Below are 21,151 nucleotides of genomic sequence, written 5' to 3'. Positions count from 1 at the left end.
GTGGTGCTGAAATGTTCCCTTTTCCTGAAACATCTGGCACTGTTTATCACCTGGCCTGCTGCTTTCAAGCAAAGAGGAAGGCGGGTGGAGGAGGTTAGATGGGGGGATGGGGCATTGCCAGCGTGTGGCCTCCAGATAAATCTAACCTCATCTCAAGTTCTGTTTAATTTCTAGTAGTTCATTTGTGTCTGTTATAAAGTCCAAGCCAAAAATACTTGGGGCTCTAAATTGTTGTAATCCCAAAAAGCGTCTTTAAAATGTGCTCCATCCGTCAAACCTCTACGCCCCCTTGGCCATCCCTTTGACATACACAGGCAGTTGATTAATACATCAGTCTTATAGGAACGCAAGAGGAGTGGGCGACATGACGATATTAGACCCTTTGTAACTTGAACAAGATTACGATGTTCAAACAACCGCAAGATCATTAAATCATCAATCTATGTATTTATTTTTTGAGGCCCATAGTAGTCGAATGAGTTTTAAAAAATCTGATCTATTATGTATTTTTATTTCCCTGTATTAGGGTTCCATTGTGCTTTTCTTTTATTTTCTTAGACTTGAATACAGCTGTGACAGAGCGGCTCCATATGACTGATAAGTTTATTCTATTTTTAATATTGGACACCTGCAAATGAAAGTGCATATGATGCCAGTTTGTTAATTTCAATATTACACCCCAATGTTGTTAGTTTTTTACTATTACGCACTGTTCACTATCGGTCAATAATTGTGATGTTTTTTTATAACCACACCCTTTAGGGCATAGCTGCTTTTTGTAACCTGGGAGATTTGATAAAAAGAGCTCAGTGGAGGGCTTTTAGAACAGATTTTGGATTTGGCACAGTGACGGGTTTTAGACATTCCTCTCCTGTTATCCTTTCAAGTTTAAAATGATTTGATGTATTCTCTCCTTATTTTGAGAGTCTGCTAAATTATTAACTTATCAATGACCAGCAGCCATCATGCTTGCATGCACACGCATTACACTTTCACACTCATCCCATTGTTTTGAACAATTAAGTCAACATTGTAGTTTCAGTACAGCGAGTGAGGGTTCAATCTTAATAGTTTTTATTATTAAGAAACCATTAACACTATGGCTGTAGTACTGTGCCCAACCACGATTGTGTTGAAAGTCGAGTGGTGTGAGCACAATCACTATAAATGTGAGCACGGTAAGAATTCCCAGTTAGGCACAGTTGGGAGACACAAAAATGCAAATACACCTCCCTGCCCTCGATCAATTATTCCATTAATTTTTGAAATCACATACTGACGCATGAAAGTGGCCTTTTAAATTCACGCAGCACTCAAACCAGCGCCACAAGTATCATGCACAACCATGCATGTGTTAAAAGTCTGGACTATATTGGTGGTGTGAGCACAATTGATATAAGGTTGAGCACAGCCCGGATTGCCAGTTGGCATGATTAGGAGAGAACGGCCTGAGAACGGTACATTTGCCCGCCTTTGCACAAGGCCGCTGGAGTAGTTGCTATGCAAAACATACCAATTATATCACATACATACGCGCGAATGTATATAGTCAAGTCATTTTTATTTGTATAGCCCTAAATCACAAAGAGTCTCAAAGGACTGCACAGGTTTTTACACACACTATTATTTCAGACTATTATTAGACCATCCCCTGATCTGAAACCAACATGAGGGCAAGGAAAAACTCAAAAACCTCAACATGAGGAAAATGAAGAATCCTTGAGAAGGGACCGCAAATGTGGTAATCCCCGTTTCAGGATGACCAGGCTGCAATGGATGTTGCAATTACAAATAATACAGAGATATTGTCAACAAAAAATATTGGTTATTCATATGCTATAGAGTAGAAGTGTGTTCTAAGCTTAGATTTCCACATTTTCACTGAGGTTGCAGATCGGATCTCAGGGGGAAGAGCATTCCACAGCACCGGTTCCTGGATAGAGAACGCTCTCGAACCTGCGGAACACTTCTTGGCTCTTAGGATCACCAGTAAACAGTCATAATGTTAATTAACACAAGAGAAGATTATTGAGGTGGGGAGTTTATTAGTCTGCACAGCTGCGGTAGAATAGCAAACTCAAACCATAGCAAAAACGTTTATATTTTTATGAATGCTCACTAGATCCCAAGAGTCAAGTCAAGTCATTTTTATTTGTATAGCCCTTAATCACAAAGAGTCTCAAAGGGCTGCACAGGTTATTGCACAGACTATTATTTCAGACTATTATTACAGCATCCCCTGATCTGGAAACGACTTGAGGGCAAGGAAAAACTCAAAAACCTCAACAGGAAAATGAAGAAACCTTGAGAAGGGACCGCACATGTGGTATCCCCCTTTCAGGATTACCGGGCAAAGGATGTTGGAATTACAAATAATAGAGATATTGTCCACAAAAGGTATAGGTTATTCATAAGCTATAGCGTAGAAGTGTGTTTTAAGTTTAGATTTAAACATTTCCACTGAGGTTGCAGATCGAATCTCAGGGGGAAGAGCATTCCACAGCACCGGTGCCCGGATGGAGAACGCTCTCGAACCTGCGGAACTCTTCCTGGCTTTGAGACGGAAGCAAGATGGCGGCGCACAAAGATGCTCCTGCTCGTTGCTCTCCAGCTAATCTTCTATTTATTACTGTTTTCTTGTCTTTTTTTGCTTTCTTTTTTGGACACATGCGTGGCCAATAACACTTCTAGTTGGGAGGAACTTATTCAATTGGGTGGGCGTCTAAATTTCAACTTTTCGGGCACTTTTTATACCACCTTTCATATACCGAATGAGCTACAAAGAGATCCGCGATCTCCGTGGTCTGCAACCCCACTTGCGAAGCGACGAAGACGTCGTCTTGGGATCCAGGGATGCCAGTTCGAATCCCGGCTCGTTCGTGTTACATGTCGAAGTGTCCTTGGGTAAGAAACTGAACCCCTAATACCACCAATAAGCAGGTTAGCGTCTTACATGGCTGCAATACAAGGCCGCTATTGGGGAATGTGGAGCACATTGTAAAGCGCTTTGGGAAGTCATTGACTTGAAAAGCGCTATATAAATGCAGATCATTTCATTTCATAACTATTTATTGCGCACCAGGGCCATACGCAGCTTTCTTAGATGAATTATCTGAACTTTTGTCTGACCTAGTTACCTATGCAGACAAAATAATAATTATGGGGGACTTTAACATTCATATGAACTTCCCACTCAGTTTACTTACTGTTGCGTTTCGGTCTCTAATTGATACATTTGGTTTTAATCAACTGGTTGATTTGCCAACTCATAAAGATGGAAACACGCTAGACTTGGTTCTGACTCGAGGAGTTAAAACCACAAACATGACGGTGTTACCGTTATTTCGGATCTTAATTTAGTTACATTCGAGGTGCTAACTAAATGTAGTACTAAAAAATTCAGTAGCGCCCATACGGCTTAAATCACGACCTAAAAGACGCACGCCTTGGTTTACTGATAAAACTTGATCCCTTAAACAAGAATGCAGGAAATCTGAAAGAAAATGGCGCGCTACCAAGCTTGAGGTTTTCCATCAAACCTGGTGTGACAGCTTGTTAAAAGTATAAAGCGGCTCTTGCCTCTGCAAAATCAGCCTACCTTTCGAAGGTGATTGCGCACAAAAGAACAACCCCAAAATCCCTTTCGACACTGTAGCATCGCTTACAAGGCAACAGATTATCCCAGATAGTTCTACCCATCCAGCCCATGACATTATAGTCTTCTTTAATAAGATTCAATGCATACAGGAAGAAATTTCTAAAGACAGTGTTAATACATCACATATTAAAGGGCTGAAATCTATAGATGCACGACATGGTGGCTGTCCAGGGAATTTGTCCCGATTTAGTGAACTGTCACTTAAATATGGTGGCGCCTGTTCGGCTGCGGCTACATCGGCTCGCTACAGTTTTTTACACTTCGGCCATAAAACCCAGTCTTCGACTCAGTTTTGACGGCGCACAAAGTCAACTCAAACTGCAGATTAATATACGATCGCAGTTTTTTTGCTGGATATGCGATCATCCAGACATCAAGCGCTCGGTGCTACGACCAATCGGGAGTGTTTATTAGCCACGGACTGCTACATCAACAAGACCCAGCGGCCTACAAAGCAGCGAAGCAGAGTGGCAAGAGAGCAGTGTGACCGGAGGAGGAAGCGAGGTTGTCGGGCCGGGCTAACCGCTAGGCTAAAGGCTAAACCCTTCATCACGCCTCTCCCATCCATTTTCCTCTCCAACGTTCGCTCTCTGGACAATAAACTGGACCATTTACAACTGGAAGTAACATCGAACCGCGAGATGACGAACTGCTGCGCTAAAATTCTGACGAAGACATGGTTAATCTTATCTATCCCGGCTGACGCTCAAGGAAACTGTGCGGGTCAGATGTATCGACATTTCGTTCTGTATACACGTGTACACGAATGACAATAAAGTATATCTGAATCTGAATCTGAAAATCTTAAACAGGTGGTGAATACGGCCAAACCGATGACTTGCCTGTTAGACCCGCTTCCGGGTTCGCTTGTTAAAGGTCTTTTTGGGGTCCTTGGACCTTCAGTTCTAAATATTATAAACATATCACTCTCCTCAGGTGTAGTTAAAGTTAAACCCACACTGAAACGACCCAACCTTGATCCAGAAAGCTTATGTAACTATAGACCTGTGTCAAACTTACCGTTTCTTTCTAAAGTACTTAAAAAAGTAGTGGCTGAGTAACTGAATGATTTAATATCTAAGAACAATCTTTTTGAATAAATGCAATCAGGATTCAGGGCTAACCACTCTACTGAGACAGCTCTGATTAAGGTAACCAATGATCTCCTACTGGCAATGGACTCTGGCGCTTCATCACTTTTGCTGCTGCTGGACCTTAGTGCTACTTTTGACACAGTGGACCATAATATCTTACTAGAACGGTTGGAAAAATGGATTGGTCTCTCAGAAACCACCCTCTCATGGTTCAGATCTTACCTCTCAGATAGGACGCACTGTGTTAAATATGGCGAAATGACATCTGAGCCCTTTAGTGTTACCTGTGGTGTTCCGCAGGGTTCAGTACTTGGCCCCCTTCTTTTCAGCATTTACATGCTTCCATTAGGTGATATTATTCGCAAGTATAATATCAGTTTCCACTGCTACGCAGAGGACACTCAACTATATCTTCCGTTGGAGGAATCTGCCACACTAAATTGTGGAAATTTGGAGGCCTGCCTCACTGAGATAAAAGAGTGGATGTCATTCAATTTCTTGCGTCTTAACTCTGCAAAGACCGAAATGTCAGTTATTGGTCCATCTAAATGCCGTGACTTCTCAAAAACTGCTGTGAACATTGACAAATGTCACATCACACAGAGTGACTCAGTTAAAAATTTAGCTGTCATATGAGACCCCGATCTGTCCTTTCAAACTCATGTGAAGAAAATTACTAGAACCGCTTTCTTCCATCTTCGCAACATTGCTAAAATTCGTCCTATGATGTCTCAGTCGGATGTGGAGATTATAATTCACGCGTTTGTTACCTCCCGTCTCGATTACTGTAATGCACTACCCTCCAGTCTCCCGAAGTCCAGAATCAAGAGTCTTCAGCTAGTACAAAATGCTGCAGTGAGGCTTTTAACTAGGACGAAAAAGTCCAATCACATCACGCCGATTTTAGCGAACCTGCATTGGCTCCCTGTTAGCCTAAGATGTGATTTCAAGGTTCTCTTAGTATTATACAAAATCATATATGGACTTGCTCCCTCATATATTTCAGACCTTATTTCCCCCTATGTTCCAGTCCGAAGCCTTCCTTCTGAAAGCGCCAGTCTACTGGTGATCCCAAGAGCCAAGAAATGTTCCGCAGGTTCAAGAACGTTCTCCGGTGCTGTGGAATGCTCTTCCCCCTGAGATCCGATCTGCAACCTCAGTGGAAATGTTTAAATCTAAGCTTAAAACACACTTCAACACCATATAGCATATGAATGACCTATAATTTTTGTGGACAATATCTCTATTATTTGTAATTGCAACATCCTTTGCCTGGTAATCCTGAAAGGGGGATACCACATGTGCGGTCCCTTCTCAAAGTTTCTCCATGTTGAGGTTTTTGAGTTTTTCCTTGCCCTCATGTCGTTTCCAGGTCACGGGATGGTGTAATAATAGTCTGTGCAATAACCTATGCAGCCCTTTGAGACTCTTTGTGATTAAGGGCTATACAAATAAAAATGACTTGACTTGACTCTTGGGATCTAGTGAGCATTCATAAAAATATAAACGTTTTTGCTATGGTTTGAGTTAGCTATTCTGCCGCAGCTGTGCAGACTAATAAACTCCCCCCCTCAATAATCTTCTCTTGTGTTAATTAACATTATGAAATATATTTCGAAGGTAGCTGGGCAGAGCATGATTTGGTCGAGTAATGCGAGAGTGGGACAAGTGGAGGGAGATAATTACGGTACGGAAGAAATCTCCACATAAAAGTTGCGGCTAGTTGAACTTTTCAGAGTGATGCAATGGAGTCTTTTCCACACAGTGCCAGACACGGACCCGAAAGATTGTCGAAAGACAATAAAGCCCATTGATAAGCAAGCCGAGTGGGGGTGGTGTCAATGGCTCCTGTGGGAACAGTTGACAAGAGTGCAGAGGCGCAATGATTGCATTGTTTGCTCTAAATAGCATAAAGCAGAGCCTCTGTCTGTCACAAACTAAATTTGTTCTCCTTCAACAAACAATTTACACACATAAAAATCATCTGAAATTAAAAAAAAAAGAGCTTTTCATTTACTTTAGTGGTTCCCTTGACTGCTGCTCCTCCAACCAGCTTCCATTGAGTTACATCATAATCAAATTTTCCAAGATTCGTTGCCCGTACTTGCATTTCTCTCATTCATTTGCCCTGGCCACAAGCTAAGGTGGGACAAAATTGGACAAAAACAAACTCTTTGTCGCCCCCTGAGGTTGACTACAATTTTGAGCACCCAATCCAGCATTTTCTGTTGAATACATTAAAAGGCCAACAGCTTTGAGGAGGATGCTGACCTGTCTATAAGTGCAGATAATGATCTCTCTTAGGTGGTAGTGCATTGGGGTCATTGTTTCGGAGACCGTGTCCAGGGCCATGTCCACTTCCCGTTTCATCCGGTGGCCATCAGGGAGCAGGCGCACCAGTTGCATTACAACCTGCAAAAAAGAAAAAAGAAAAAAAAAACAGTTACGCTACCAATGTCTTGGCCTATCATGACCAATTAATGAAATGATCTGCATTTATATAGCGCTTTTCAAGTCAATGACTTCCCAAAGGGCTTTACAATGTGCTCCACATTTTCCAATAGCTGCCTTGCAGCCATGTCAGGCGCTAACCTGCTTATTGGTGGTATTAGGGGTTCAGTGTCTTACCCAAGGACACTTCAACATGTAACACGAACGAGCCGGGATTCGAACTGGGATCCCTTGATCCCAAGACGACGTCTTCGTCGCTTCGTAAGTGGGGTTGCCGACCACGGAGATCGCGGATCTCTTTGTAGCTCATTCGGGATATCAAAGGTGGTATAAAAAGTGCCCGAAAAGTTGAAATTTAGACACCCACCCAATTGAATAAGTTCCTCCCGACTAGAAGTGTTATTGGCCACGCATGTGTGACGAGCGCTTTACCTTCTGAGCTACTGCCGCCCATGTATTTGTGCCATACTTTGGCACTCTGTATATCTCCGTAGGCAAATAAATACCTACTTTGCAAAAAACAGATTGTTATAATTCTCCGGATGGTTCTGTCACTGTGTACTTTTTTTAAGAATTAATGAGCACAACCCCCTAAAAACAGTAAAATAAACTTCTACACTGTAGAAAGATTTCAGATTTCAGATATGCATAGCATTTCCTTTTGTTTTCCATGCTCTAAGAAGGACAAGGTCTTTCATTTTAAACTTTTGATCGTGGACTGGAGCCTTGTGGTGGTTTGGGATTGAGTGAGCAGTATCCTTACAAGGGTCGCCGGGGTGCTTAAGCCCATCCCAGCCATCTTTGGGCATTGGGCAGCCAGTTGCAAGTCACTTTTGTTGGGCACGTTACTTTAAAAAAGTAATTAGTTATAGTTACTCACTACTTCTTCCAAAAAGTAACTGAGTTAGTAACAGAAGTACTTTATCGTAAAAGTAACTAGATAACAGGGAAAGTAACTATTTCTGTTTCCTAAAAAATAAGTGGTTGTAAGTCAAAGAGATTCGAAATTTCTAAGCAGTATTCGAGTCAGTTGAATGGAGAAGATCAGAGAAGTAGTTGTTTTATAGAACCTCATCAAAATGGTTAAACTTCACCAGCAATACATTTATCATACACTTGAAGTGCAATAAAAATAAACAGTCAACAATATAATAAAATAACTATTAGCATGCACATAAACATGCTCAAATGTGTAAGTAAACAAACACAAAAATGTACATAAACACACAAAAGGTTCGTAAATAAACACAAAAACGTAAGTCAACAGGCACAAAAACCTACCTTACTGTCAGTAACAGTAACGGTGTTGTAACAACAGACAAAATGATTAGTTCGATTACCCAGTTTCTGCGTTGAATGTGTCTGTATTATTCCCAACACAGACAATTCACACGCACATTCACATCTAGGGACAATTTGGACCATTTGGACCCACCATTTAGGTATGTGGGAGGAAACCGGAGTGCTTGGAGGAAACCCACACAGACACGGGGAGAACATGCAAACTCCCCACGAAGAGGGTCGTAGCTGGAATTGAACACAGGACCCCTGAACCCTTGGTTGGACGCACTAACCACTCATCTGCAATGCCGCCAGAGTTAGGATGATTTTGAAAAATTTTCAGCAAAGTTCATGATGCTGTTTCCTGCTGCTTCCGTAATACCATGGATGTAATCTTGAACATTTCTCCAGGTCTGCATTTTTGTTGTGATTGTGTTCTTACATCTCAAGATTGTGCAAAATTTAGTCTATTTTGCCTAAGAGTTTCTCATCTACGATGCTCGCTCTCCTCCATTTTTCTGCTCATTTCCTTCAAATCACTTTAAGTGACGTTGAGCTTTCCTCTTTGAAGTAAGAAACGTCTTTCTGAATTGGTCATGTGGCTTTGGTGCGTATATCCTTGGTTTTGGTGATGATGCCAACTCTCAGAGTCTCCAGGTTAGCCGGGCGAATTGGCTTGCTGGCGACAATGACAAAACTATTGTCTTCTACTGTTACCAGTTTTCCTTTTATCATCCTGATGTCATCACCCATTAGATGATTTTTAATGTGTAGGTGACTTACACCTGCCGACAACTACCAAATTATGAATGTTCTTGAGTCCCGCCAGACCAGAAGTAACTTGCATGTGTTTTGGAACATATTGCATCAACGGAACACTTAAAAATGTTCAAAAGTCTGACTGGTGGCATTCAATGTTTCCATGGAAACCCAAATCCATCTCTATGTGTACATAACACGCACTATTTGCATTGCTTCAAGGACCTTATGACAGTCTTAAGATACATTGTTCTGATCAGAGCACAACAGAGGAAAACAATGAATAGAGATTTCTTTTAATACTGGATTAGTAATTTGGAATTTTTATACAACTTTAAGTTAAAATGTGCCTAAGAATACACATGTTTTTACTAATCCACTCTCATTAATTATTTCAAGCAAAAAATACTGTGAAATTTACCTTAAATTCCCCTTTTGTGTACTTGGCATCGGGAACACTGACTATCTCGTCTTCGGCAAATTCTGGGAAGCCCTGCAGATCACAAAGAACTGTAGTTTCGGTCTGATTTGCACCTTTTTGATGCAGAAATGCAAGGACGGCGTGTCATACATTGAAGTGCCAAAGCGTGAGCACGGAGACCACCATGGCTGTGGTGGTTCTGCCTTTGCCGTTAGAGCAGTTTAACACGAAAGCCGAGTTCGAGTCCTCTGCCAGCGAGCTCTTCATTACCTCCAGCAACTTGTCAAAATCCTAGGGGCAGAAGGTTTTATTTTAGGGGGTTGCTTGAATCAGTTTTTCAAAGCTTGTACTAACACTCGTGGTACTGTGGCTCCCTCTGTTGTAACTTAAGTGGCATTGAATGCATTAAAAAGGCATGAAAATGGGTCGATGGTTAAAAGGGTGAAAATATATGGATCTGACACAGAACAATCCAACAGAACATTGATTTATTTATTATCTTGCCTAACTTGCAAGAAAGGAGGTTAAATTTAGATGGGCTCAGTTACTGTCGTAATTTATTTTCTACACCTAGCCTGCTCCTGGACCAGTCTAACAACTAGGTTAAGATTATCTCCAGAGATACATTTGGCATTTCTACTGTCTTGTTTGTGGAAAATGAATAGGTTTTATAGAATTTTTATGGACTATCTTACTAAGTTGCATTATTCTAACGATTATTAACCTGCATTAAAACTTTACATGTAGACTGTAATGTATAGTCATTTCATTAAACTCTGTTGACTGTATAATTGCCACAGGTGTTTTATTGCTATGCCAATGAGGAATGGTTGTCAAATGGTCATCAGAGCATTGATGACTATGTATATAATAGCTGTTTTTGAGATACGAAGTCTAGCTATCTAGCTAGCGGAAGGTGGATAGAGTAAAAAATACACTAACATTGCCCCAAAAATGTATTCCCTTTTTCTTTTCCCAACCTGACACCAAACATTAAGCTCACAGCACAACAAGGGGAAAGTTGCTGTGTCATGCAATTGTTAATCAGCAGGGAGACCAGACAGTGTCATATGCGTCAATATTAATCATTCTTAACCATCCTTCGCCATTCACAATTATTCATTGCACAAACTCTTGCATGTGAGATTCTAAATAGTGACAGTAAAAGAAGTGGCACCTTTCCTAGTAGGGAAGTAGGAGTTTACAATTCAGAAAGCTGTCTTGAGAACTTATATTGGAAGCAAATCTTTGGACTATGTTTTTTAAGTACCATTTTGGCGGGAAAAAAATGCAGTTTTTAGGTTGGTGATTACCTCCTCCCGGGGTGCGGCACAGTCGGGCAGAGGGATACGCTTGTAGGCGAGGCCTGGTGTGGACTTTTCGTGCTGAGCCAAGATCTCCTGTGCTGTTAGAACGCTCTTGAACATTTTCATCTGTTTTTCCTGCTCCAAAATAACCTCCAGCCACTTCTGGGATCGAAGTATTTCCTCCTTTAGTGAAACTTCCAGTTTCTAATGTTGAAAACAAAATCAAGCGCAAGTGAAGAAGAAATCTCTATAATTGCAAGTTTATGTGTTTAAATAAGTTAAACATGTCTAAAAACTAAGATAAATGTGCTGAGACAATATGGAAGATCTAGGGAAAGTTTAACTATTTAAAAAAATATGTTGTTTTTGTATTGATTTGTAATTTTTGTGAGTTCAATTATTGTGTATTACAACATTTACTGTGTTCAGGCCGATATCAATATTTAACTCATGAGTAAGAAAAGAACATGGTAACATATATGGACATACTAAAATTCCTTTTTCACTTCTGCACCAAAACGACAGCTACTTATGATAAAATATATTTAAACCCCAATATAGTGATTTCTTTAGAACTGCATTAAAGAAAGAATATGATTTCCCATTATCAAACTGCTTGTTATTGATTGTACCTTAACCATCAAAAGTTTGGATTGCTTAAAATATCCCTTGTGCAGTAATATCAATGTCACCCATTCCTGGTATTGGTCCATGTTCATCAATAATAAAAAGACCTAAAACAAATCAAACCCTATTGGCACAGCATTTTTCTTTTTAGCAAATTGAGAACACATAAACTAAAAATAAATTAACATTTTAAAATTTGTATATTTCTAACTTGTTCTTTTACTGAAACATAAAAAAGTGAGTACATTTTGGGTTTTATTCTAAAAGAAAACAGTACTTGAAAAAATGGAAGTGAACAATGATACGACACATGGTAGATAACTTTGTTCTAAGTATTATTATTCTCATACTGGAGAATACATTTTTACAAAATACTAAAGCAAGAGAAATTATATAAAGTTTCGCCTAATATTTAGCAATTAGGCACAAAATATATTTTATAGCTGTTTGAGGAATAGGTGTTTTAGGATTTAAAGGGTCAGTGTGTGTTATTTGACCACTAGATGTTGCTGTAGAGACGCTCCCCTGCTTAAGAACGGGACACGTTCCGGACGACCGTTCGTAAGTTGCTTCAGTGCAATAGTTTGTATGTTTAAGGTTTATATAAGTATGTTTAAGGCTTGTATAAGTAACCTGTATTATTCTGTACCAAAAAAATAAACATTTAATAAAATAATATGTTCTATAAAGATAAATAAAGTAAAGTTTAACTTACTTTTGGAAGATGGGCTTAAAGAGTTAGGGCACTTCTTCCTCAGTGGTAAAAAGTAGCCGAAAAAAAGTGATCCAGCCATTTTCTTAACCGTATCAAAAGAAACGGCTCGCCTCTTCTTTTCACTTCATACCAGCCATATTGAATGGATGCATGAGATTATTAAACAATAAAAATGTCGAAGTTCTTTGCGCGCTGGAGATACAGTACAGTATGTTTACATATGAACTGGGACTCTGACAGGAAGAGGATGCCGGTGGATGCTGGGTGAGCTGTCACAGCGCCACATGCTGGTAGCGGTGGAAAGGTGCACAATACAAAATCTAACCCACAGCAATGTTCGGGGATTTTTGACATCCCGAAAAAAATGTTCGTATGTACTGTTGTTAGTAACTCGAATGTTCATAAGTAGGGGAGCGTCTGTGTTGTGTGGTGAAACCGAAAAGGAGCGTGGAAAACCACTGGGAGAACATAACCTTGAAAAACTAAGTGACCAGACCGAATCAATTTTCTTCAATTCTTTTGCCCAACATTTTGAGGTTTTTGGGTGCCTGTAACAGTAAGGGCCCGGTCACACAGCCGTTTGCGTCTGAATCACGGCCAGAAATTTCTCCCTGTGAAGCAGACGCTGTTGGACGCTCTGAGATCGCCATACAGACGAGATACAGCAGTGCTTTGCACGCGGTCGGAGATTCACACGCGGTTGGCAGCGCGACAAAGTTTTGCGCTGCTCAAAACTTCAGGGCCCGGTCACCTAGCCTTTCACGGGCGTATCGAGGCTGAATCACCGCCAGAAATTTCTGCCCGTGAAGCAGACGATGTTGGACGCTTTGAGATCGCCATATAGACGAGATACAGCAGTGCTTTACACGCGGTCGGAAATTCACACGCGGTTGGCCGCGCGAAAAAGTTTTGCGCTGCTCAAAACTTTAGACCACGTGTTAACCGCGGGCGGCACACGAGGTAATGACGCGGAAATGACGCGGAACGACGTGCTCTCGCCGCGGCTAGGGCGTGGTTACTCATGGGTAGGACGCGAAAATTCAGCGGGTAATCGTGGGTGGAGCACGGTCATAGCATGTTCTGCGCCTGTATTGCGGTGTTATTACGTGAAATTAGCGTGTTACACGTGTGACGGTCAAACGCCTTTCTCCACGTATATACAGCGCGATTTGCCGAGCACACGTCAGTTGTGCTCGAGACGTCAAGGGGTGGACATGGATCCTCGTCACCGTAGTGACCTCGTCTTAATCCATTTTTATTTCTTGACATTTCTTTTCATTTCATAACAAGATAATAAAATCAAAATGAAAAACTATTACAATAATAACATATTGGCTTCTTCTGTGCCATTGCTTCAAATCATGATCTTAACGGGACTGTGTCTTGAGCGGTTATGATTTCTACAGCCCGGTGTTATGCCGAGAAATGCATCTGTGCCGAGCTTTGCATTCCCTCGCTACTACAACCACTTTTACCTCGTTTTATCTCACTTTTATATCACTTTTAGGGAATTTAATGGCAAACATATAACCAAATCCACTTTGTCTTGCATTTGTTGGGAAGTGATTTGTATACGGCGTGCATTACCGTTCGATTACATTCACAACAAATACAAAGACGGAATGCTTTAAGTTGTATTACATTCCCAACAAATGCAAGACGAAGTGGTTTTGGTTATATGTTCGCCATTAAATTCCCTAAAAGTGATATAAAAGTGAGATAAAACGAGGTAAAAGTGGTTGTAGTAGCGAGAGGATGCAAATCTCGGCAAGGATGCATTTCTCGGCATAACGCCGGCTCGGCAGCTTTTATACCCGTGGTCCACACGAGAAAATGACACGGAAATGACGCGATGAGGAAGCGGAACAGTCGCCGGCGTCTGTTTTGCGGGCATACCACTGATGAACAGCGGGTTGGCCAATTTTGCGCATTTTCCATCGCGGGCAACCACGGGCAAAAAAAAAACGCAAAATTTTACCCGCGATACAGACGCAAACGGCTGTGTGACCGGGCCCTAAGAATATTTTTTTTTGTAAAAACGCATTTTACCATGAATTTGTGTATTTGTACATATTATTTAAATAAATATTTTGTTTGTTTTTTTTTACCTAAGGGAGGTGCTAAATAATACACACTGTCCCTTTAAAGGCTAAACCGGAAAAACATTTAGTCAAAGGAAATTCCGTATTTTCTTTGTATTATGACACAATACTTAATTTTTGTTGCTAACAGGGTATTAATCATGATGTAATATGTCAAAAAGAAGGAAGCAATATAGAAAGTTTTTTTTTTTTAAATAAATAAATTCACTCAACCTCAATGACAAGCGGGTCGGACCCGGGAATGGCAATGAGCTGATCTAAATGTGAAGGCTCCCTTAGGGTGAAGATCTGCCCATTGGCTTCGATAAGCAGTTCCTCCTGCAAGTTGACCCACAGAACGCGGCTGTGCTTTCGCTTTTTGTCCGTCAAGTGGGTTAGCACCGCTCCGGCTGCCTGTACAGAAACATACGGTATTTTTGGCACTGTAAGCCACACTAGATTATAAGGCGCACACCCCCAAAGATTAGCCTTTCGTCATATTCTTTTGATGCATGAGGCCCACCAAACAATAAGGCACATGAAATTGAGACACCAGTACGAGATTCCTTGTGTATATATTAGTGCAAAAATGCGATCCATTAAAATATGCAGATAACTAAAATCGTAAAACTTTTTATGCAATGGTAATCGAACCTTATGTACGGATGACATAAGCTATGCATTCTGATAAGTAAGTCTCACTCTTTCTCTACTTCCTTACCTGTGCATCAATAACCTTTTGATTAGATAAGTATGGGTACGTAAAAGAACTTGTATAGTAGTTTGCTGGAAGACTTTGTTTTCCCAATTCTCTAACATTTTTTTGTGAAGAACTAGAGGGACTGTGATACTTTCAGGATGCGTTATGCAAATCAGGATCCTTGGCTTCGTAAAAAAGGATAATGAGATAAGCTCTAACTCCTTTTCTAATGTCATCTGTAGCTGGTCTAAGGGTAAAGTGTTGGCACTTTTACTGCCACAATTTGGGGTCAATTCGCGTTGCATACAATGTTTTACCATTTATGTCAACAATGTTTATCGATTTGATTCGTTCAATCATTGCACAATTATTGCTCAATTAGCGGTATTACAGTAAAACCTTGAATACTAACGTTTACCTCAAATTACTGTATGGATTTCCAATCTATGCTGTGGTATATAAGGCGCACAGAGCTATAAGGTGCGCCTTATAGTCTGGAATATACGGTATTTTTAATTTGAGCATAAAACAGTCAACAATTATTGATGGTTAATATGCTCCTAGAAGGACAATGTGAGTGGGACCTCAGACGTGGGCTGCGCCATTCCATAAACGGGCATCTTGGGCACGCGTCTGAAGTTGGGCGCCTTCATCTCCTTAGCAGTGCTCAGGACATCGGGTGCTAAATACTCTCCGGCCACCTGCACAGTACAAGAATTGTGCTGATGAACAGCTGAAAAAATATATTTTGGAACACTTTTTTTCCTTGTGATGTTTTCTCTACTATCTATTTTTTTGCATTAAAATATAAAAGGTTTGACTTGTAAAAAATATGAAGATTTATTTCAGAGGTGGGCAAATCTTTTGAGTCATGGGGCACATTGGTTAGAAAAAAATTGCACAAGGGGCCGACGGAAAAAAAATAGCTGATTGATAAATGATATGTATATGACTATAGTGTCTCTTCAGTACATCGACAATACATGAGGAAAATATATAACATAAGCCGAATAGGGTTTGTTCATCGGTTTCAATGTATAACAGAGTGTGAAGATTGTGGGTCCTTTTTTTGGAACGCAACCCCCGTGAAAAGAGGGGGATTACTGTAGCTCTTATTCAAAAGAAGTCTCAAAGAATTGCTCAGACCACCATTACAACATCACATGACCAGAAGCTTACAAAAACGGAAGAAAAAAACCTCCCAACCAACCAAAGCCACTTGGTGCTCACCAGGACACGGGCTCCTCTGGTAACAAGCTCGGGCGGCGCAGTTAGCTCGGAGAGGTCCATTAGCGCCAGCAACCGATAGAGCCAAGAGTGGCAACACATCCACTGGGTGAAGTTATACTTGAAGGCGAGGGGGTACTGCAAAGCATGAGTAAAATTTTAGATCCCGGCCAATAATTTCTGTAATTCTTGGCACCCACTTGCTCGTGGAGGTAAGCATTAAAAACAATCAGGTAGAAGTAGCGCTCCAGGCTCTGCCGGGTTCTGTTGAGGAAGTACTCTTTGGTGCTGTTTCCCTAGTTAGCAACAAGAAGATACAGTTTATGAACCATAAATTTATTTTAAAAATTAAGATTTTCTGACCTAAACAATAAATATGGTTCACAGAATAAGAAAACGAGCCATCTATGGGTCAAGTAAGCACTAACCTGAATCTGATAATCTTCTCCGATGCCCTCCAGCTTACTCTTGTTCTCATATATTGCCTCTTTGATGTTGTGCATTTGTGAACAAAGTGCGATTGCCTGGTCCACCTGACAACAAACGCAGAGCATCACAAGCAGACCTCAGCACAAATCCGGTAGAAATCCAGTTACATTATTTTCCAGACTAGAAGTCTTTCAAGAGTATAAGTCTCACCAACCAAAAAATGCATGATTAATAAGGACAAAACACGTTTGAGTCGCACTTGGAGTATTTTGGGGGAAAATGTATTTGATAAAATCCAACACCAAAAACATATATCATCTAGAAAGGCAATTTAATAGAAAAATAAAATAGAGAACACGGAATACTAACATTACACATACGTACATATCATAGAAACGCTCATCTACATCAGCAACGACGTAACATTAACATTCAGACAACATAAACTACATGCATACTAAACCATCAGCTTCACTCTAAATGGCCAAATCCAATTAAATCTCCATCCCTGGTGTTACTTTTACCAGAAAACAACTCCCCCCATTCGGAATGTAGATGAAAAGCTGCTTCCTCATTCCTCTTTTGTGTCACGGTCAATATTGAAATTATCAACACATGCTAAGAGCGCCCTCTTGCAGTTTAGTGTGAAAATATCATGTCAAGTGATATACGGTACCGGTAATGAAAATTTAAAACTCAATGATAAAATACTGCATTAATAATTTCACATATAAGTGTCACCGAGGTATAAGTCTAATCAGGCCCAACGATTAAAAAAAAAAAAAAGCGATTGATAGTCCAGAAAATATGGTAGATTCAATTTACCTCATCTAGGATTTGCTGTCCATTTGGCAGTTTTTCAATAAGAGACTGGATGATTCGGAAAACAGGTCTGGGCTCTGAAGGTACATCTGCCACCTCAATTCTGCGAAATTTATGATCAAGTGTCACACAATACGATGCAATAAAAAATGAAAAATTAATAAAATATAATATATAAAGGTAAATAATAATGTGTCTGAAAATGTATAATTTTATGAAAATTATAAATAATAAATATGAAAACAAAAATCAAGGTTTAAAAATGAGCATAAAATACAAAAAAAAAGGTATTGTTTACGGGAGTAGGCGAGTAAGTATGCAAAGACCCAAGCAATATATATTGAAAAAAAAGTTTGTACTAGTGCTAATAGAGTCACCTTGATGTTAACCACCTCAAAGACATCTACCACCATATGTATGATGCCGAAGCTTCTATTTTAATGTGAATATTTAATTGGGGTTTTTTAAATACTAATAATTTAGCAACATTTAGAAAGATCAATACGTGTAGCACAGGTATGGTCCTTACATTGTAACACATTTGTAGGGACCGTAGTTTAAAATAAAGTAAGAAAAATACCTGCTAAAATGTCAAACCAAAAGTATGAGAACTTTGTAAAAGATTAAGCCTTACAAAGGGGGTGGGTAGGACTTGCCCCAGAGGCAGTTTATAGCCAGGGCACCCAGGATCATGGCCAGGTTTGTGCGGCCAACTCCCACCTGGCAGCTGAAAACTAGAGCTGGGGGCTTAGGTGCGGCGTTCTGTCGGAGTGACAGGCAAGGACTCTCCTGGGAGGAGATAAATTAAGTTAGTCATAGGACAGCAGCAATTTTCAGTAGTATTACACGTGAATACTTTATTTTCCAGACTGTGAGGCACACCCAAAAATCCCGCATCGAAAATTTTAACATCCGCCTAACATGCCGACAAAGTTGGAAATGCGTAACCATATTTGTGCATTTAATGATAAATCTAAGTTTTATTTATGACCACAATTGCATAACAATGGGAGCAACGAGGATCAAACCTGATAGCAATGGTAAGTGCATCGAATCCTAACCACCAGACACAGGGGAGCACCAATTTTCAGTAGTATTACATGTAAATACAAGTATTTTCCGGACTATAAGGCGCACCAAAAAACCCTAGATTAGCCACAAATTTGAACATCTGCCTTAAATGCAGACAAAATTTAAAATGAATTATTATATATAATTGATAAGTAAGTTGTATCTGTGACCACAATTGCCTAAGAATGGTATCAAGGGGTATCAAAACCTGATAACAAAGGTAGGAGTGCCAAATCCCAACCACCAGGCTGCCAGGGACATGGATCGTTTTTCACAATTGCATAACATTGAATGCGATGGGAATCTAATCTAGATCTAGGCGGAAAGGGGAATGGATCATATCCACTAAATCTTTAGGATACAGAAAAGGCATTAGGTTTTATCTCATTATCACACTACATTTTTTTCTCGTACCAGATATGTAACAGGAATAAGAAAACAGAAGGTGATTAAAAATTGGCACAGAGTTTTGTTTTACATTTTCTCAGCTCAAACTTTTAATATGTGCATCTATTTTATCTTTCAGTATGACCAAATTAGTTCCACAAAGCCTTTATCTTTATTCTGTTTACGGCCATACCACCCTAAAAATGCCATTCAGTTTAGAATCTCGTGCATTTCATAAGACTTTTTGAGTCAGCGATACAATACTGTATGTGAGTGGTCTGACAATATTCTCCTGGCCCGGCATCAACAGTTTGGCACTATTAGACTATGAAAATAGGTCACTGAAAATGTTGTCACTTTGACATGAGTTTTGTAACTATATTAAGTTTATTATTAAATCATCACATTATTTTATAATCATTGTTAATTTTAGTAGGGGTTTTTTTAAGGGTTATTGATCTATCTTCGTTATTCATTATCCATTATCCGTTATCGGTCAGTTCATAATACGCTACAAAGCCTAGGAGCCGGGACACTTACTCTCAGCCAAAAGGCCAAGCTAAGGTCCTAGCCCTAAAGCCTTGCTGCGATCATTGCGAATGCACCGTTCCCGGAGGTACTGCAATACCGGGCCGATGCGTGGAGTGGACAGAGCAAGCTCATATTCCATCTCCAAAATGCAAAAATCAAAGGACCAATAGGCCAAGCCCGACTGTCGCTAGGGGCAGTGTTTTGGTTTTGGTTTGAACAAATTTATTGACACTAAAAACAGAAAACAATCATGACAATCTCAACAGCAATTAAGCACATTCACAATATTATATTCCAATATTACGTTTTTAACAGCAAACACAAAGTGAGGTTTGAACAAACCTTCTCGAAAATCAAACATATTCACAATTTCATTATATAACATCTTTGTTAGTGTCAATAGATCCGTCCAGGCCAAAGTCGATTGTCCTCGGTCTGAGCAAATCCACCGACACCAACAGCAGCAAAACACAGCCATCAAGCATATTCACATTTTTTTTATATTTGACAATATGACGTGACGATATGACGTTTTAACATTTTTTCCTGACATTTTCAACATCAATTAAACAATTTCAGAGTTATTTTCTTTTAACAGTAGTTAACCAGCGTGTAAAAGGCAATACTATTGTGCAAGGGCATAGCTCTGCCATCCCACCCTCCCAAGCAGCATTCTTCCAGTCCTCTGTGTGGGTCCTTTCCATTCTGCGTGGGTCCTCTCCCTTCTGGGTTCCACAACCCAGGCCGTTGCTGCCGGGACTCCCACAGTGTAGCTCCGGCTCCCCCCTCCGGGTGGGTACAGACGAGTCTTCTTTATGGCTGCGTCCTAGGCCCGCCGCTCGCAGATTGTATGGTATCTGCAGCCATTTGGAGCACAGCCACGGGGGGGATCTGCCTGCACCTCCATACCAGCAGGTTTCTGGAGGTCCAGATGGCGTCCTTGATGGCGGCGAGAGTGAGCCAGTCCCTGGCAAAGTCGTTCCGATGCCTCCTCGACCGACTCACCCCGTAAAGCACGTACTGTGCATCAGGGACCTCTCCTGCTGGCAAGTCCGGGAACTTTCCTAGTTGTTCGGCCATTGTCCACAAGACCTTGGCAGCGCTGCACTCACAAAAAAGGTGCCTCACCGACTCCTGGGCGCCACAGCCAGGTCGAGGGCACGTCGAAGTCGCTGACATTCCTCGGTGGTGCATTACAGCTCTGACTGGGAGAACTTCATGAGCCACCATCCATGACAAGTCTCGTAGTCTGTTTGGGAGGGCAGGATGATTGACGTTGCTCCAAACCGTTGTGGATTCGCCAAACGCAAGCCCCCGCACAGGGCTTACTGTAGCTCGCTCTTGCACAATAGCAATAAGGGCCCTGTGGTTTTGTAAAGTGTGACATTCTTGTGTTTCCAAATCAAACTTCTTCAAAAAATCCCGGATAAAGAGATGTGTTGGTGGCAAGTTAAACGAAACTGGAATCAAACGATTGTCTGGTACAAGCTTTAGCTTCCGCAAATATGAGCCCATCCAAAAACGGGTCATTGCTTGACTTTTCGGGTTGTTGGGTGGGCCCACAGCGTTTTGGAAGTGGAGAGAGACATA

General features: G+C 40.7%; 1 protein-coding gene and 1 non-coding gene across 5 annotated transcripts in view; both read right to left on the bottom strand.

The window, feature by feature from the left end:
- Positions 1 to 21,151, bottom strand: part of pald1a (phosphatase domain containing paladin 1a) — a 148,004-nt gene that overhangs the window by 75,974 nt on the left and 50,879 nt on the right. For all 4 annotated transcript variants that reach the window (XR_015848028.1, XR_015848029.1, XR_015848027.1 and 1 more), the window contains exons 8-18: positions 18,207 to 18,361; positions 17,576 to 17,675; positions 16,750 to 16,854; positions 16,522 to 16,617; positions 16,325 to 16,459; positions 15,679 to 15,795; positions 14,629 to 14,808; positions 10,978 to 11,175; positions 9,815 to 9,955; positions 9,665 to 9,736; positions 7,024 to 7,164 (exon numbers count right to left, since the gene is read on the bottom strand). Coding sequence is in view for 1 of the 4 variants with exons in the window: in XM_088323745.1 (XP_088179871.1) it covers positions 7,024 to 7,164; positions 9,665 to 9,736; positions 9,815 to 9,955; positions 10,978 to 11,175; positions 14,629 to 14,808; positions 15,679 to 15,795; positions 16,325 to 16,459; positions 16,522 to 16,617; positions 16,750 to 16,854; positions 17,576 to 17,675; positions 18,207 to 18,361 (1,440 nt within the window). In the remaining 3 variants the exon portion in view is untranslated. The remainder of the gene's footprint in view (positions 1 to 7,023; positions 7,165 to 9,664; positions 9,737 to 9,814; positions 9,956 to 10,977; positions 11,176 to 14,628; positions 14,809 to 15,678; positions 15,796 to 16,324; positions 16,460 to 16,521; positions 16,618 to 16,749; positions 16,855 to 17,575; positions 17,676 to 18,206; positions 18,362 to 21,151) is intronic.
- LOC148346929 (U2 spliceosomal RNA) lies at positions 19,625 to 19,810 on the bottom strand. The gene has a single exon (XR_015848187.1). It is a non-coding gene; the product is annotated as a U2 spliceosomal RNA (small nuclear RNA).

The sequence above is a fragment of the Urocampus carinirostris genome, chromosome 19, assembly GCF_059441175.1.
Source record: "Urocampus carinirostris isolate Australia breed hairy pipefish chromosome 19, RoL_Ucar_1.0, whole genome shotgun sequence".
Taxonomy (NCBI): Eukaryota; Metazoa; Chordata; class Actinopteri; order Syngnathiformes; family Syngnathidae; genus Urocampus; species Urocampus carinirostris.
This window is presented reverse-complemented; position numbering and strand designations above follow the sequence as displayed.